The following is a 19,024-nucleotide window of genomic DNA, read 5'->3' on the forward strand; positions in this document are numbered from 1 at the left end:
CTCCTGAGCGTGCCTCGTTCCCGCTCCTCCTCCCTCCCTCCCTCCCTCCTGGAGCTTGCTACACTGCCAAACAGCCCCAGAGCACCCACTGAGTCAGAGCCTATGCTCGAGATCCCTTCCTTCTAGCCCACTGCTCCCTCTGCCATCTTTGCAGGGACTCAGTCCACAGGTGAAGCAGGCCAAAGGGTGTCAGAACCAGAGTAGGAAGAGCTGAGGGTGAAGCTCGGACTTGATCTCCAATTGCTTTGCCATCAGCTGTGCCAACAGCGAGGGGCTTAGCAGAGTGGCTGTTTCCCCTATGGACCCCACGCAGGTGTCAGGAAGCGGCTTTCTCTCTGCCCCACCCCCTTCTACTTAACCTGACACAGGGCAGCTCTGCTGATCTCTGCTGTCATCAGTTTCATCCTGCACCCCCATCGCCATAGCATCCAGACACCTTCCCCTTAATACAATAGCAGCAGAGAACGGCTCACTGGAATTCATGAAGTCTCAGGATATTTTCAGAGTCACTAGTTTGGTCACTGAAGAGTTAAAGCTGCAGCTCCTGCTCTGGCACCACCCAGCTGCTTAAAAAAGAGTGTCCAGCCCCAGCAAGTGGGGTAAAAGCCTAGAGCAGAGATAGTGATTGGGTTGCCAACGCTCCCGGACCGGACGCCATTGCTGAAAATGGGGACACCATTGCCACAAAATGGCGTCTGGTCCGGGGGAGTTGGCAACCCCTAGCTAGGGACCCTTGTGTCAGGGGTTTGGGGTGCAGCCTCCTGGAGTGCAGTGGGAAGTTATTTTCCCCTATTTGATTTTACCTCCTAGCTCTTCAGTGGGGTTTTCATATGGTGAGTGCACCAGCGAGTCTGGCTGCTTCGTGAACCATGTGTTATAGCCCCACTTCAGCATATCCAGGGCTATGCCAAGTGAAGAGGTGCGTTGAATCAGCTGCTCCCGATTCCGCTCCACAGAATGTTCCTCTGAGCCTAGGGACAGAAAAACACCCACTTAAACACTGGGTTTGGTTGCAAGGCTCCTTCAGCTTCTACCTAGGGCTGTTTAGCCAGAGCCCTGAGCTGGGGTGGGGCAAAGCTGCCCTGCCTAGGGGGAGCTCCTGGACAAACTGTGCCTCGACTCACCCTCCCTTCCCGACAAGCAGGGGGATGTGCTGACCCAATGTCCATGTGCATGGTGCAGCCTCCTCCCCTGCACAGCCCCAGTGTGATTCACTAAGGGTTAATCCCGCTAGCTGATTTATAACTCATGTGTAGCTCCAGGGCTGGTGCTGGAGGACAGCTCCTGTGCTGGGGTACTGGCACCTGCAAGAGAGAGCAAGTGGGAGAGAGAGCACGCAAGGGCTGACTCACTGGAACAGAAGGGATCTTAGTACCAAGGGGCCAAATTGGGGGGATGATCTTCCTCCTGTCAGGGGCCACCCCACACCCTGGGATCTTGCTGGCCTCCTCTCCCAGCCCATGGAAGCCCCTCAATCCAGCTCCCATATTTTGGTTAGACGAACACCTGCCAGGGATGGTCCAGTTATGACTTAGTCCTGCCTTGAGTACAGGGAACTGCACTAGATGATAGATGATGATGAGCTCCCTTTCAGTCCTACACTTCTGCGATTCCCCACTGCTGGGCAGGCCTTGCTCCACTCTCTGGGATCCAGAGTCCCTTCTCTCCCCTTACCTGCTTCTTCAGCAGGAGGAATGCAGACCTTGTTAGAGAAATGAGCAGGGATGGGGAGAAATGCTGCTCACCCAGCGAAGATGGTAGGAGCTCAAGGGTGCATTGCAGGGGGCAGGTACATGCAACCTCACCACGCACTCTAGACACCACCTATCACTGCCTGAATTAATTCACACCCCTGCTCTCTTTGGTAAAAAAGATTTGATCTGAGGTTTTGGCCTGGGTCAAACTCCATCCTGCCTCCCAAATTCTGAAGGGACTAGAATCAGGTTACGTGGCTGTCTAGCACTCACCCCCTATCCATCCCTTCCTACACTATACTCCCCTGCACAACACACACACACACACACACACACACACACACACACACACACACACACACACACACACACACACACACACACACACACTACACCTCAGTTTTTTCCTGCCTGTAGGTTTATGTGCATCCGGTACACATCTGTCAGAAATTCTTTCCTCAGGGGTACCCATCAGGATAGCATGAGCACCCTCCGTAGTCTCACACTACTATGTGCAGGTACAAAGGGTGGAGTTGCCCCCAACCTCTCTCAGTTACTCTTTTCTGGATAGATTCCTGTAGAGAGGGGAAGGAGGGCAGATTGTGGAATGGCTATGGGCAACACATCTCAAAGATCAACAGGTACAAGTCGGTTAGTAACCATTTCTTCTTCCTCGAGTGACAGTAAATGTCCATTCCACTGTAGGTGATTCACAAGCAGTTCAAACTGTATGTGAGCTTGGAGTCTACTTGAACAGGGATTGGAGAATCACACGACCAAATTTGGCATCGTCTCTGGATTGCTGAGAGATGTCATAATGAGAAATGAACATACGGACTTATGACGAAGCTGCCACCTTACAGATGTCCAAGATAGGCACATGAGTGAGAGGCTTCAGAAGCTGCATGAGACCTGGTTGCTTGAGCTAATGCCCTACTCAGGGGAGTCACATTAGCCAAGTGGTAGCATGAAAAAATGCTAGCTGAAATCAAAGAACAGATTCCTTGGGAACTGTCATAAACAGATAGCTAAGGGTTAATGTTCTTTTACCTGTAAAAGGGTAACAACAGTAATCTGAAACACCTGACCAGAGGACCAATCAGGAAACAAGATTTTTCAAATCTGGGTGGAGGGAAGTTTTGGGTGTGAGTTCTTTGTTCTTTGTCTTGGTTCGGTGACCCTCTCACCTCTGAGAGTGATCTCTCTCTCTATCTCCAAGCTTTCTAATCTTCTGTTTCCAAGTTGTAAGTACAAGGATAGTAAGACAATAGGTTTATATTGCTTTTTTGTATTTACATGTGTGTAGTTGCTGGAATGTTAAATTGTATTCTTTTTGGATAAGGCTGTTTATTCATTTTTTTCTTTTAAGCAATTGACCCTGTATTTGTCACCTTAATATAGAGACCATTTTTATGTCCTTTTCTTTCTTTTTATATAAAGCTTTCTTGTTAAGACATGTTGGAGTTTTTCTTTAGTGGGGACTCCAGGGAATTAAGTCTGCAGCTCACCAGGGAATTGGTGGGAGGAAGAAGTCAGGGGGGAAAGTCTCTTTGTGTTAGATTTATTAGCCTGACTTTGCATACCCTCTGGGTGAAGGGGGGGGAGAGATTGGACCTTGTGGTTCCAGGACTGGAAGCAGGGAGGGGGGAATCCCTTTGTTTAGATTCACGGAGCTCGAGTCTGTATATTCTCCAGGAGCCCAGGGAGGGAATACCTGGAGGGGGAGGAAGGTTTTGAGAGGACCAGAGGGTATGAGGACCCCACAAATTCCTGATTGGTGGCAGCATTATCAGATCCAAGCTGGTAATTAAGTTTGGAGGTTTCATGCTAACACCCATAAATTGGATGCTAAGGTCCAGATCTGGGAAAAAATGTTATGACAGGAAGACATTGGACTGCTCTTCATTGTGCCTTCAACAGCAATGAGCGGTTGCAAGGTCGATCAAAATGTCTTAGTTAGATCAAGGTAAAACCCCTAAGCTCTCCCAAAATCCAAATATTCCTCATCATTATGTTTATGAGGCTTTAGAAAGAAAGCAGGTAAGTAAACTGCTTGAGTAATATGAAAATTGGAAACAACTTTAGTAAGGAATTTTGGGTGAGGCTGAAGGTAAACTTTGTCTTTATAGAAAACCATGTAGATAGGTTCAGATATCAGAGCCCATAATTCCCCAACTCTCCTGGCTGAAATAATCACTATCATACAGGCCACTTTCATACACAGGTTTAGCAGCAAACAGGACACCAGCGGCTCAAAGGGGGATCCATCAGATTTCTAGTAATACATTCAAGCCCCACGGAAGAATTGTGTCCTTTACCTGTGGGTATGACCTGCCCAGATCTGTTAAAAACCTGACAGACGTTGGGATGGGAAAGTAGGAGTGTTCTACCCACAGCAGGGTGGAAAGCCAAGATAGCCGCTAGATGAACCCTGATTGAACTAATAGCCAACCTTGTTGTTTCAGGAACCAGATGGAGAAAATTTTCCATTTTGCCAGGTAAGTTCTCCTAGTGGAGGGCTTTCCTATTATTTAGAAGCACTTCCTGTATCTCTTTGGAGCAACATCTTTCCAAAGGCATCAAGTACGAAACATCCAGACTGAATTCAGCCAGTCAAAAAACAGGAGAATAAAATGGCAAAAATGGTCCAATTTTCCTCCAGATTCCTGAATAAACTTCAAAACTTTTGGAATCTGACACATTTCCACCAGCTTTATAGTGACCAATTTCCAATTGGGCACCAGTAGGTGCTTTCACAGTTCTAATAGTAATAACTTGGTTAAAAAATTAAAAAGTTTTAAAAAGAGGTTTGTTTTTTTCTTGATATTTTTTGCTAGTCCATACTTAAAAAAAAAACATTTCCCACAATTTCTCTCATTAAAATTGGGAGTAAATTTTGAAATTAAAATTTTGAAATCTGAAAAACACTAACCAAGTTCTAGTTTGAGACTTGCCTACACAAATATTTAGTTCACAGCAAGCCAGGGTTTAAATCTTCCCCACATTGAGTGTCATTGTGGATACTGCTACTGAACACTAGGGGACTTTTAGTGCACAGCAGCAGGGTCCACATGGACACATCGTGCACTGCAGGGTAGTGCAGGGTAGATTTACATCCCAGCTTGCTGCAAACTAAGTGTTCATGTAGGGTGACCAGACAGCAAGTGTGAAAAATCGGGACAAGGGTGAGGAGGTAACTGGCACCTATATTAGACAAAGCTCCAAATATCGGCACTGTCCCTATAAAACCGGGACATTTGGTCACCCTATGTTCATGTAGACATTGTGTTACACAAGAAAAACGTGTGGTGGATGAGTATCTCTTGGGAGCTACAATTATCAGAGATTGATGAGGGGGGTATGGCAGGACGGATGGGTCCATGAGAGTAGGGGAGCGAGAAAATGTGAGGAAAGGAGGAGGGATGTAACAGCTAAAGAAAAGGAGCATGGGGGGGCACAAAGAGAGAGAGAACTCAGCAGTGGGGGCAAGAATGTGATGAGGGGATGGGGTGGGGCAAATAGCCAATTGGCAGGGAGAATAAGATTGGCAGCAGGAGGTGGGGTGGACGGTGATTGGCTGAGAAGGAAAGGCAAACAGCCAATCAGAGGAGAGGAAAGAACATCCAGGGTTTGAATTGTAGCAGGCAGATTCTGCTGACCTCCAGGCATTGGGGACAGCTGGCCTGAGGATAGGGGAAATGGCTGGAGATGCAGATGGAGCATCTGTTCCTGTCTCCGGAGTGTGGTGCCCAGCTGGGCCTCACCCTCTCCAGCCACTTCCAGGGCAGGAGGGGGAAAACAGGGTCCAAGATGGAGATCCCCAGAGCCGAGGTAGTTGGAGAAACCAGATGCCCTAAGACTGAGGTTGTCCTTAGGGAAACACAGTCTATCCCAGCACCCCCAGCTGGCTCTCCCCAGCAATTCATCAGAGCCATTGGTTAAGCTCAGACCAAGTCCCTTCCAGTCCTCAACACCTGGCTAATGACACAGGAGCTCACTGCCATGGGGGCAGTGATGCTGCTGCCCCTGCATGGCCCCAGTAAGTTGGGCCTATGCAGAGATGGAGAGAGCAGGGGATGGGGCATTGAAATCTCTGGTGTGGTGTCCAGCCCAGCAGCTTGCCCAGTGCCTTGGCTGCCCTCACCTGGGAACATAGTGTGAGCCTTAGAGGCCTAAGACATGGGGCCGTGGTTCTTCCTTGAGCCCAGAGAGCAAATGAGAGACAGCAATTCACCCACACCCCAGAGTCCCCCATTGGCTGGATCCCTTCATAGCCCATTGCGAGTGACAGCTGCTGAGCTATGCACAGGCAGTGGGGAAAAGGGATCCTGCCCCCTCTGTTATGGACACAGTTAATAGATACACCCCCCTGGGAAGCTAGGATGAGAACTGGATCAGATCAATAGGCCCATCGAATCTGAGATCCCACCTGCTGCCTGCCACCCCACATCAGACTCATGGGCCGATCTAGCCCAGTATCTATTCCCCCCACCCCTGCCACACACTCTTGCTTTTGATCCAGTGCTGAAATGCAGCCAAGTCTGGGATGGGACGAGGCAGCTGGTTAACAGCCAGGCAGCAACACTGCACAAAAGGAAATTAGGTCATGGAGCGAAAGCCAAGTGTGAAACAACCAGTTTTTGAGGCTGAGCACAATCCTCATTACTTCTATCAAACTGGGCTTGTCATGAATAAAGAGCAAATATACTGGCCATATTTGTATGGTGAGAGAAGAAGCACCTTTGGCTGCCATGGGGCAATGCACATGTTAAAGGGCTTGTCTAGATGGCCTGTTGGTGCCTGGCAAATGGGTATAAACCTACACCACACTAGCCTGCAACTCTCCAACTCAGAGGTTCCCGAACTTTTTTTTTTTTTTGCTAAGCCTCTCTGGAGATTCATGTTGCTTGCAAATTCCACCCCACCCCCCATTCCACCACCATCTTTTTCTAAGGTGGCAGGAGCAAGGGGTGCTCTGTACCCACAAGAGGTACCTGATACTTGCTGGGTGAAGGTACTTACCGTGTTGCATTAGAGGAAGGCAACTGGACCCTGCAGTGGTAGGGCCGTCTCGGCTGTCTACACTCAGCTCCCTGACTGTCCCCCCACCTGCCCCTGTGCACATGGGAAACAAACCGCTAAGCTGAAAGGCCTGGGTCAGGAGGGGAGCAGACAGCTGCTGAACAGTTCCCTGCTGACCCCAGCCCTTAAGTGAAGCCCCGTATGCTTGTCCTGTGCAGGCTCTTTCCAGCAGAGGACTGGGCTCTGTGCCCTGGAGCTGTGGGAGGGCCGGGGTCGGCAAAGGGATCTGGTGGCAGGACAGTCACTAGCCCTGTGCGCAGCTTTCCACTTGCAGAGTCCCTGGTGGCCTCCCCAATAGAGGTGGTGGCTGTTGCAGCTGTTAGTGCGGGACAATACCTGTCCCTTGGCCCCTCCTCCCTCGGGTTTTCAGAGTGGCCAATGCTGGGCGCAGAGGCTGCCAGGCGCAGAAATGGGAACAGTCACGGTGGATGTTGAATTGACCAGCCAACTGTGTGGCCCACTAGGTGAGTGGGGGAAGGGGCTGCTCCACATTTTGAAAAATCTCTGCTCTGGGGAAAGTGACTTTGTAAAAATAAATTGTAGTTCCTGATTTTAGTGCTCCACAGGCCAGTGGGTGGTAGCAAGTCCTGGCTCCACCTCTTCCCCACTCCTTAAAAACCCTGACAGGGTGAATTGTCCCCCAGGGTCACACCGAAAGCTGCCCCTCAGCTCCCTGGAGTGCTGGGGCTGTACCCATCCCCAGTCCTTGACAGGGCACACAAGGGACAAGACTCCTATGTGTGTCCGGCCCCCCCCCCTCCATTTCCCCCCTCCCCTCAAACACACACAACCAGCAGGGACATAATCTAGTTCTTCAAAACAAAACATCCCTCTGGTGCCTTTCACCCAGAGCAATCTCCAATCACTTTCCAAGCTGTACAGATGAGATTACCTGCTCTGCACTGAAATGCTGCTGCCTCTGGGGTGGAGCATGAAAAACATTTACTATCACTGCACAAATTTAAAGCAAGAAATGAAGGCAGCAGGTTTTGGCAGTTGGGAATCAGAACAGGACTCTGGATCGCATCACTCACTGGATCAGAAGGGCACAGAGCAGTGGTGTCCAACATACAGCCTGCAAGCTGGATTTGAACCCCAGATTATAGGCGCCGCCTTCTGCTTGTGCTGGTTGGTGCCTGACCCCTGTCTGCCCCCCACCCAAACCCAACTTGACCTGTGCTCCGCCCTCATTACAACCCCTTCCCCAAAGTCCCTGCCCCAACTCCGCCACCTCCATGCCCATATTCCGACTCCTTCCCCAAATCCCCGCCCCAGCTCTGTTTCTTCTCTGTCTCCTCTCCTGAGCGTGCCACGTTCCCGCTCCTCCTCCCTCCCTCCTGGAGCTTGCTGCACTGCCAAACAGCCCCAGAGCACCCACCGAGTCAGAGCCTATGCCCGAGATCCCTTCCTTCTAGCCCACTGCTCCCTGTGCCATCTTTGCAGGGACTCAGTCCACAGATGAAGCAGGCCCAAGGGTGTCAGAACCAGAGTAGGAAGAGCTGAGGATGGAGATCGGACCTGATCTCCTGTTGCTTTGCCATCAGCTGTGCCAACAGCGAGGGGCTTAGCAGAGTGGCTGTTTCCCCTATGAACCCCACGCAGGTGTCGGGAAGCGACTTTCTCTCTGCTCCACCCAATTCTACTTAACCTGACACAGGGCGGCTCTGCTGATCTCTGCTGTCATCAGTTTCATCCTGCCCCCCCATCGCCATAGCATCCAGACACCTTCCACTTAATACAATAGCAGCAGAGAAGGGCTCACTGGAATTCATGAAGTCTCAGGATATTTTCAGAGTCACTAGTTTGGTCACTGAAGAGTTAAAGCTGCAGCTCCTGCTCTGGCACCACCCAGCTGCTTAAAAAACAGTGTTCAGCCCCAGCAAGTGGGGTAAAAGCTTAGAGCAGAGATAGTGATCGGGTTGCCAACGCTCCCGGACCAGGCGCCATTGCTGAAAATGGGGACACCATTGCCACAAAATGGCGTCTGGTCCGGGGGAGTTGGCAACCCCTAGCTAGGGACCCTTGTGTGAAGGGTTTGGGGTGCAGCCTCCTGGAGTGCAGTGGGAAGTTATTTTCCTCTATTTGATTTTACCTTCTAGCTCTTCAGTGGATCTTTCATATGGTGAGTGCACCAGCGAGTCTGGCTGCTTCGTGAACAATGTGTTATAGCCCTGCTTCAGCATATCCAGGGTTGTGTCAACTGAAGAGGCGCATTGAATCAGCTGCTCCCGATTCCGCTCCACAAAATGTTCCTCTGAGCCTAGGGACAGAAAAACACCCACTTAAACACTGGGTTTGGCTGCAAGGCTCCTTCAGCTTCTACCTAGGGCTGTTTAGCCAGAGCCCTGAGCTGGGGTGGGGCAAAGCTGCCCTGCCTAGGGGGAGCTCCTAGACAAACTGTGCCTCGACTCACCCTCCCTTCCCGACAAGCAGGGGGATGTGCTGACCCAATGTCCATGTGCATGGTGCAGCCTCCTCCCCTGCACAGCCCCAGTGTGATTCACTAAGGGTTAATCCCGCTGGCTGATTTATAACTCATGTGTAGCTCCAGGGCTGGTGCTGGAGGACAGCTCCTGTGCTGGGGTACTGGCACCTGCAAGAGAGAGCAAGTGGGAGAGAGAGCACGCAAGGGCTGACTCACTGGAACAGAAAAGATCTTAGTACCAAGGGGCCTAATTGGGGGGATGATCTTCCTCCTGTCAGGGGCCATCCCACACCCTGGGATCTTGCTGGCCTCCTCTCCCAGCCCATGGGAGCCCCTCAATCCAGCTCCCATATTTTGGTTAGACGAACACCTGCCAGGGATGGTCCAGTTATGACTTAGTCCTGCCTTGAGTACAGGGAACTGCACTAGATGATAGATGATGATGAGCTCCCTTTCAGTCCTACACTTCTGCGATTCCCCACTGCTGGGCAGGCCTTGCTCCTCTCTCTGGGATCCAGAGTCCCTTCTCTCCCCTTACCTGCTTCTTCAGCAGTAGGAATGCAGACCTTGTTAGAGAAATGAGCAGGGATGGGGAGAAATGCTGCTCACCCAGCGAAGATGGTAGGAGCTCAAGGGTGGAGAGTAGGGGGCAGGTACATGCAACCCCACTACGCACTCTAGACACCACCTATCACTGCCTGAATTAATTCACACCCCTGCTCTCTTTGGTAAAAAAGATTTGATCTGAGGTTTTGGCCTGGGTCAAACTCCATCCTGCCTCCCAAATTCTGAAGGGGCTAGAATCAGGTTACGTGGCTGTCTAGCACTCACCCCCTGTCCATCCCTTCCTACATGTAAGCAGTGTCAGGATAAGCTCTACCCTGACATCTAGTGGAAAGAACTTCAGAGAGTGTATTTGCATAGGCACGCCTACCCTATCCCAGACTGCCGAGCTGTGGGACTGCTTGGTGACAAATTGCTCACCCTCAGTTGGGTGGTACTTGCTAGACAAGGGACATGGGTTCCAAAATGCAGAGAATTGAGAGAGGCTGGGGACAGGTGTCTGTGTCTGGTGGTGCAGTCTCCTTGTGGAGCCAGAATCACCAATTCCACCCCCTCCTCTCTCCACTGTGGAATGTCAGAGTTGGTTTTTTTTATTCCCTCAAGACTCTAGGTACAGGTTACTGAGCTGAAATCACTTTGGCTAATGGTGCACTAGCACTGGGGCTCCCCTACTATGAGCTGAAAATCACTAAAGAGCTGAAATTATTGAGCTGAGAGCACTGAGTACTGTGCTAACTAGGGGGGAGCCCAAAGCCATACTGTGGAACAGAGCGGCTGGTGGAGTGGAGCAGTTTGTGTGGATGACTGGAGCGGATCACGGGACAGCTGGTGGAGCAAAGCGGCTGGCAGAGCAGAGTAGCTGTGAGACGGGTGGAGCGGCCCACAGAGCGCACTGAGCCGAGCAGTTTGCAGGGACAACTGGAGCAGCCCACAGTACAGCTGGTGGAGCAGAGCAGCTGGTGGAGCAGAGCAGTTTGTAAGGACGGCTGGAGGAGCAGAGTGGAGTGGCCGGTAAAGCGGAGCAGTTTGTGGAGAAGGTGGGAGCAGAACCCACGGAGAAGCAGGGCAGTTGGCCCTGGACCACGTAAGGTGCCCCTTTCTACCCAGGCTGGGGGGGGGGGCACCTCTGCAGATAAACTCTCGAACTTTGGGGCTGCACTGACCCAGGACAGAGACTTTTGGGATTGTGGGACTTTTGGGACTGTGGGTGATTTGAGGGGTTGCTGGACTCAAGAGCCCAGGAAAGAGGAAACAGCCCAATTTCCTGGGGTGGGTCTTTGCTCACGGTTGGGTCTATGAACTCTAGTTGAGGTGTTTTTCCCAATTTAGTGTTTGTTGTTTATCTCATGTATTAAACCTTTTCTGCTACACCGAGACTCTGTGCTTGCGAGAGGGGAAGCATTGCCTCTTTGAGGAGCCTAGGGGTGTGTGTAAGATTTTCCCAGGTCACTGGGTGGGGGCTCGAGCTGGTTTGGCATTGGGTTATTGAAACAGAACCCCTGGATACTGAACCCGGCCCTTGTTGCTGCCAACTCAGAGGGGCAGAAGGGTTACATACACTATACTCCCCTGCACAACACACACACACACACACACACACACACACACACACACACACACACACACACACACACACACACAACACCTCAGTTTTTTCCTGCCTTAGGTATGAGCAAGAGGGGAGGGGAGGAAGCAGGCAGACAGGAGCAAGCAGGGTCAGGGCTCGGGGGAAGAGGTGGAGCAGTGGTAGGAAGAGACAAGGCAGGGGCATGCATGCGGGGGGACGGCAGGAACGAATGGGTCCACTGGAGCGAGGGAGTGAGAAAAGGTGAGGAAGGGAGGAGGGATGTAACAGCAAAGGAAAAGGAGCCGGGGGTGGGGGGGCAAAGGGAGTGAACTCAGCAGTGGAGACATGGCTGTGATGGAGGGATGGGGTGGAGCAAACAGCCAATCCGAGAGAATAAGGTCAGCAGGGATTGCACAGAGGATTGTAACTGGCAGGTGGGGGAGAGGCAAGCAGCCAATCACAGGAGAGGAAAAACCATCCAGGGTTTGACGTCTGGAAGGCAGATTCTGCTGGCATCCAGGCACTGGGAAGAGCTGGCCTAGGGATGGGGGAAATTGCTGGGGATGCGTGGGGGTCGGACATTCCTGTCTACAGGGTGGGGCCCCTCCAGCCACTTCCTCGGTGGGTGGGGGAATTCGCGCCTTAGATGGGGATGCCCAGAGCCTGAGGTGGGACTGGCTGCCCTAGGACTGAGGCTCTCCTTGGGGGACCATGATCTGTCCTAGTGCCCCTCACAGGCTCTCCCCAGCAATTCATCAGAGCCATTGGTTAAGCTCAGACCAAGTCCCTTCCAGTCCTCAAGACCTGGCTAAAGACACAGGAGCTCACTGCCATGGGGGCAACGATGCTGCTGCCCCTGCATGGCCCCAGTAAGTTGAGCCTATGCAGAGATGGAGAGAGGAGGGGATGGGGCATTGCAATCTCTGTGGTGGTGTCCAGCCCACCAGCTGCCTGGTGCTTTGGCTGCCCTCACTCAGGAGCATAGTGTGAGCCTTGGAGGCCTGACACACGGGGCCCTGGTTCCTCATGGAGCACGAGTGAGAGAGGACAAGTCACCTACAGTCCAGAACCCTGGATCTCCTCATAGCCCAGTGAGAGTGAAAGCTGCTGAACTCTGCACAGGGCAGTGAGGAAAATGGATCCTGCCCCCTTTGTCATGGATTCACCCATGGACACAGTTAATAGATATAAAGCCCTGGGGAGCGAGGATGAGAACTGGATCAGATCTATGGCCTGTCTAGCCTGGGACCCCACCTGCTCCCTGCCACCCCAGCTCAGACTCATGGGCCCATCTGGCCCAATATCTATTGTCCCCTGCCACCCACCCACCCACAGAATTGCTTTTAACCTAGTGCTGAAATGCAGCCACTTCTGGGATGGGACGTGGCAGCTGACAAACAGTCAGGCAGCGACACTGCACAAAGGAATCTAGGACAGGAAGTGAAAGGAATCTAGGACAGGAATCATGAATCGACTGCCGTGGAACTGTAGTTGGGAATAAAGAGCAAATACAGTGGCCCATTTGTATGGTGAGGGAAGAAGGACCTTTGGCTGCTGTGGGCCAATACACATGTTAACGGGCTTGTCCAGATGGCCAGTTAATGTGTGGCAAACCGGTGTAAACCTACAGCACACTAGCCTGCAACTCTCTAGTGTAGAGATACCCAAACTTTATGATGAACCACCTTCTGGAGAGTCAAGTCACATGCATGCCCCCCTTTTTCTAAGGGGACAGGGGTGCCCTGTACCCACAAGGGGTGTCTGGTACCTGCCAGGGGCGAGTACTCACCATATGGCAGTTGAGGAAGCCTTCTCCTCCCTGCAGTGGTTAGGGTGGTCTTGGGTGCCTGGACTCACATCCCTGCCTGTCCCCCACCCACCACTGTGTTCAGCTGAGCTGAAAGGCCAGGGTCAGGAGGGGAGCAGACAGCTGCACCCACTGAGCACGGGCGCCCTGTGGAACACAGTTTGTTGCTGTCCCCGTCCCTTGAGCGCAGCCCCATCTGCTTGCCCTGCACAGGCTCTTCCCAGCAGAGGACAGGGCTCTGTGCCCTGGATCTGCAGTGATGGGCCGGGGTGGGTAAGGGGCTCTGGTGGCAGGACAGTGACTAGACCTGTGGTACCACTTTCCACTTGCAGAGTCCCTGGTGGCTCTCCAGTAGAGAAGGGTAACTGCAGCTGCTATGGCAGGGTCAATGCCTGCTCCTCCCATGTCGGGTTCTCAGGGTGGCCAGCGCTGGACGGGGAGGCTGCTGGGGGGCAGAAATCGGTGCAGTCATGGTGGATTTTGACACTAACCCACAGGTTGGGTGTCCCCACTGAGGTGAGTCAGTGTGGGGCTGGCATTAGCCACCTGGCGTTGCCACTCATGCCCCAAATGTTCCTTCACACCCTCCCAAGGCGAGGGAAGGCAGGAAATGTGCCCTACAGTTTGAAAACTCTGCCTTGAGGAAAGAGATTATAATTATCTACCTGCACACTCATCAACAAGGGCGCTGTTTGTTATCCACAGTACCCGGTAGAGCCGGTCCTTTCGCTCCTTCCGCCAGCTCGGCACCAGCTCGTACAGCTTCTGCATTTTCTCCACATTGGGTCTCCCAGTGCTGATGCTCTGGTATTGCTCAGGGGTTAGCGTGTGCCCCCGAAGTAGCTTCAGGACTCTGTCCACTTCTGAGACTTGCTGGATCAGCTTCTCTCGGTGCCGGTCAACAAAGTGTTCCTCTGGAGAGAGACATTTCATTAAAATAAATGGCAATTGCTGATTTTAGTGCTCCACAGAGTAGAGGGGGGCATGCAGGGCCTTGGCTCCACCTCCTCCCTGCCCCTGAAAACGTCTCCAGGGTGAATTGTCCCCCAGGATCACATGAAGAGCAATTCTGTGATTCCCCACCCCTGGATGGGCCCTGCCCCTCTCTCTGGGACAGAGAGAGTTCCTTCTCTCCCCTCACCTGCTTCATCACCACAAGGAATCCAGACCCTGAAAGAGACATGAGCAGGGATGGGGGCAAATGTCACTTATCCAACAAAGAAGGTAGGTGGTCCCAGGTAGAGAGGAGGGGGAAGGTAAATACAACCCCACCACTTACTCTAGTTCCACCCCTCACTGCCTGATTTAATTCAGACCCGTCCTCTTTGGTTAAAGAGATTGGATCTGGGGTTTTGGCCTGGGCCAAACTTCACCCCTCCTATATTCTGGGGGGGTTAGAATCTGACGGCAGGTTACAAATACTCCAACCTACATAACAAGCCAAAGCAACCCCCAGGGACCCAATCCCCCAGTCAGGAGTGGGTGTGTAGCTCCTATGGATGGGAAGGGGAGCGGAACTGAGATCCAGCCAATAGGCAATGTGCAGCCCAGCTCTGCACTGTGCAACCAGAGCCGGCTCTGTCTGGAATGGACCCAACAGCACCAAATAATCTCAGACGTGGGGGCAAACGCTCCCACAGACTCACTGCACATTATATTGTCGTGAGGGTGACTTAATAATCCGTGCCCAGCTCTGATGCTGCAGTGCTGGGCGAGGGATAAACAGCCAGAGAGGTGATCTAGTGTCCCCTTTGGGATGGGATCAGGGTTCATGATGGGGAGCATGGGAAGCGAATTTCCCTGATGTCATTTGTTTACCCTCCAGTTCTTCAACCAGCTCTCTGTTTGTTTCCTTCAGTGCCTGGTAGAGGTGGTCCTTCTGCCATTCATCCCAGCTTGGCACCAGCTGGTACAGCTTTCGCATCTTCTCCTGGTTGGTTTTCTCAGCTCTGATTGTCTGGTACTGCTCATTGTTCAGTGTGTATTTCGCATACATGACACCTCCTCTTGCGTAGTCATGCTGCTGCAGCTGCCGCTTGAAGTAATGTTTCTCTGAGGAGTCATTAAAAATAAATCCTGAACTAATGATTTTAGGGAACATGTGTTTTGTGGCACAGGGCAATGGATGGGGTAGTCACATCCTCCCAACTTATCACGCTTTCCCCCCAACTCTGCCTCCTCTGTGGCTGGGGAGGAAACAATTAAAAGAATTTTTCCTCTAAAGTGTCCTCCTCCTGTTGTGAATCCCCACTTAATGCTTATCTGGACCAAACCATTGTCTGTTTCCCTCCCCTAGCTGCTGGTGCTGGCTGTTTTGATGTGGCCGGGATCAGATCCTGCAGGGGAGGAGGAAGACCAGAGGCTGCAGCACTACCTCCTCCTGGTGGCTGGGCACAAAGCAGTGAGGAGACACATATACACACAAACACACACAGAATTAGGCAGGCATGCACACTTTTAAGGGAGTTGTGACGCAATAGGGAGTGGGGCGGATTGACCTGGGAATGTCATCTAGTTTTACTGGGACTGTCTGCATGGAGGACGGGAGAGCAGGGGATGACTTTAATTGAGGGAAGGTACCTGAGCCTGTAACCTGAGCCAGGAAGGAGGTGGGGTAAGGCGATACCTTTGCCCAGGAAACCGGAAAAAGGGGACAGACAGAGGGGGAGAGAGCCTGCTGGAGGGGTTTTGGTTTCAGTTTTGGGCTGGCTATGAAGACACAGGGAACCTCAAGTCTGGGGTCTAAGATCCTTGCCCCCCAGAGGAACCCCCTCTGTTTCCTGGACCATCCTCACCCTCACCTTTTTTGGTTGCTTTTGCTGCTGTTTAGCTGGAGATCTGAGCAGGGTTTGGGGATGGATTATGCATTGAGGAGTCACCGTCACTCCCCCAGCTCCTGATCACATAGAAGGACATGCTGGGAACAGGGTCTGTGTTGGGGGTGAGATGTGTGTGGCATTTGGCTGAGGAGGGCAGTAGGAACGTGGGGGATTGAGGAAGTGGTGTGTAGGTATTTGGTAGGGTGAATAGATGGGGATAGAGGGGTGAGTGCAGAGAGAGGGAAAGATCAAGGTTGGATTGGAACAAAGGTCTGGGAATCAGGGATTCATTACTGGGGATGAGGAGAGAGAATCTGATAATGCTGAGATACTAAGTGACTTGTGCTCTGCCAACACCTAAAAAGATGGGGTAGGAGGGAAAGAACATAGCACAGGGAAAGACAGAATAAAGGGAATGAAAGGAGAGAAGCAGAAAGATGAAAGGTTACTAATGTTCTCATAACTGTTGTTCTTGGAGGTGTGTTGCACACGTCCATTCCACTGTAGGTTTATGGGCATTCAGCTGTCAAAGATTCTTTCCCTCAGCGGTACCTGTCAGGATAGCACGAGCACCCTCTGCAGCCTCACACCACTATGTACGGGTACAAAGGGAAGAGCCACCCCCTACTCCCTCAGTTACTTCTTCCCGGAGGGATGAGTGTAGAGCGGGGAAGGAGGGCAGGTTGTGGAATGGCCATAGGCAACACATCTCAAAGAACAACAGGTATGACTCGGTTAGTAACCATTTCTTCTTTGAGTGACTGCACATGTGAGTCACATGTAGTGGAATGGACAAGCAGTTCAAACTGGAGGTGCGCTTGGAGGCTACTTGGACAGGGATTGGAGAATCACACAACTAATTCTGGCATCATCCCTGGACTGCTGAGAGATGGCATAATGAGAGTGAATGTATGGACTAATGACCAAACTGCCACCTTACAGATGTCCAAGCATGAGCGAGACAGACTGCAGAAGATGCATGAGTCCAGGTTGCCTGAGCAAATACCTTACTCAGAGGAGTCACATTAGCCAAGTGATAGCATGAAAAAATGCAAGAGGAAATTGAAGAAGAGATTCTTTGCGAGGACACTGGACTGCCCTTCATTCTATCTGCAACCACAGGGTATAGTTGCGAGGTAGATCTTAGTGGCTTGGTTAGATCAAGGTAAAATGCAAAAGCTCTTCCAATATTGAAATATGGAACGTTTCCTCATTTTTATGTTTATGAGCTTTGGAAAGAAAGTAGGTAAGTAAATTGCTTGATGAAAATTGGAACCACCTTAGTAAGGAATTTTGGGTGAGAGTGAAGGTAAATTTTGTCTTTATGGAAAACCATGCAGGCAGCGATCTGTGTAGGTCTTTTCAGGAGACAATCGTTGAAGTATGGAAAAATCATTATTCCTTGTTTCCGAAGGTGTGCTGTGACAACTGTGAGGGTCTTGGAGAAGATCCTGGGTGAAGTAGATAGACCAAAAGGGAGCACCCTGTATTGATAGTGGTCATTGCCTACCATGAAAAGGAGGAATCATCTGTGAGTGGGATGTATGGTAATGTGAAAGTACATGTCATAGAATATCAGGGTTGGAAGGGACCTCAGGAAGTCATCTAGTCCAACCCCCTGCTCAAAGCAGGACCAATCCCCAGCTAAATCATCCCAGCCAGGGCTTGTCAAGCCTGACCTTAAAAACTTCTAAAGAAGGCAGTTCCAACACCTCTCTAGGTAACCCATTCCAGTGCTTCACCACCCTCCTAGTGAAAAAGTTTTTCCTAATATCCAACCTGAACCTCCCCTACTTACTCCTTGTTCTGTCATCTGGTACCACTGAGAACAACCTAGATCCATCCTCTTTGGAACCCCCTTTCAAGTAGTTAAAAGCAGCTATCAAATCCCCCCTCATTCTTCTCTTCAGCAGACTAAACAATCACAGTTCCCTCAGCCTCTCCTCATAAATCATGTGCTCCAGCCCCCTAATCATTTTTGTTGCCCTCCCCTGGACTCTTTCTAATTTTTCCACATCCTTCTTGTAGTGTGGGACCCAAAATTGGACACAGTACTCCAGATGAGGCCTCACCAATGTCGAATAGAGGGGAATGATCACATCCCTCAATCTGCTGGCAATGCCCCTATTTATACAGCCCAAAATGCCGTTAGCCTTCTTGGCAACTAGGACACACTGTTGACTCATATCCAGCTTCTCGTCCACTGTAACCGTAGGTCCTTTTCTGCAGAACTACTGCCTAGCCACTTGGTCCCTAGTCTGTAGCAGTGCATGGGATTCTTCCATCCTAAGTGCAGGACTCTTCACTTCTCCTTGTTGAATCTCATCAGATTTCTTTTGGCCCAATCCTCTAATTTGTCTAGGTCCCTCTGTATCCTATCTCTACTCTCCACTATATCTACCACTCCTCCCAGTTTAGTTCTGTAGGTCGAGGCCTGAAAACCAGTCCCCCTGTTCCAGCCAAGAAAAATCGTGCCTAGAGTGACCATCTTGAACCTCTGGGATCGGACAAATTTGTTGTGTTTCCTGAGGTTGAGAATGGGACATTATCCTCCATTTTAGTTCTGGGTCAAAAAGTAGTGGGAATGGAAACTTTTTCCCCTGTGTTGCAGAGATACAGTTTCCACAGCACCAAGCTGGAGAAGATGGTTCACTTCCTTTCGCAGCAGATGCTAGTGAGAATGGCCCCTGAAGAGGGATGGGGTAAGCGATAAGGTAGGTGGGGAGGAGAGAAGGGGGATAGCATAGCCCAGTTGTATGGACCTGTAAGACCCAACGGTCCATCGTGATTGACTTCCGCGCAGAGTAGAATGGACATAATCAATGGCCAAATAGTGGGGTAGCGTCTGTCAATGGTGCTGTCTGAACCGGAAGGATGTTCAGACCCTGGACCAATATTGCCCTTTATACCTGCACATAGTTGTGTGAGGTGCCAGAGGGCATTCGTTCCACCCCGATGGGTACCAGTGAGGGGAAAAAAAGTCTTCAGCAAAAACTGTGCATTGGGCACACACATACTTGTTGTGGTATGGGCACATGCAATCACTCAAACATATGTCAACCAACA

The 19,024-nt window shown here is 51.2% G+C and overlaps 1 protein-coding gene across 1 annotated transcript in view; it reads right to left on the reverse strand.

The window, feature by feature from the left end:
* The window catches only part of LOC115651392, a 92,652-nt gene that overhangs the window by 60,911 nt on the left and 12,717 nt on the right, over positions 1-19,024 (reverse strand). Inside the window, exons 4-7 of the mRNA XM_030562322.1 lie at positions 14,958-15,191; positions 13,805-14,053; positions 8,869-9,036; positions 804-971 (exon numbers count right to left, since the gene is read on the reverse strand). Coding sequence (XP_030418182.1) covers positions 804-971; positions 8,869-9,036; positions 13,805-14,053; positions 14,958-15,191 — 819 coding nt within the window. The remainder of the gene's footprint in view (positions 1-803; positions 972-8,868; positions 9,037-13,804; positions 14,054-14,957; positions 15,192-19,024) is intronic.

The sequence above is a fragment of the Gopherus evgoodei genome, chromosome 4, assembly GCF_007399415.2.
Source record: "Gopherus evgoodei ecotype Sinaloan lineage chromosome 4, rGopEvg1_v1.p, whole genome shotgun sequence".
Taxonomy (NCBI): domain Eukaryota; kingdom Metazoa; phylum Chordata; order Testudines; family Testudinidae; genus Gopherus; species Gopherus evgoodei.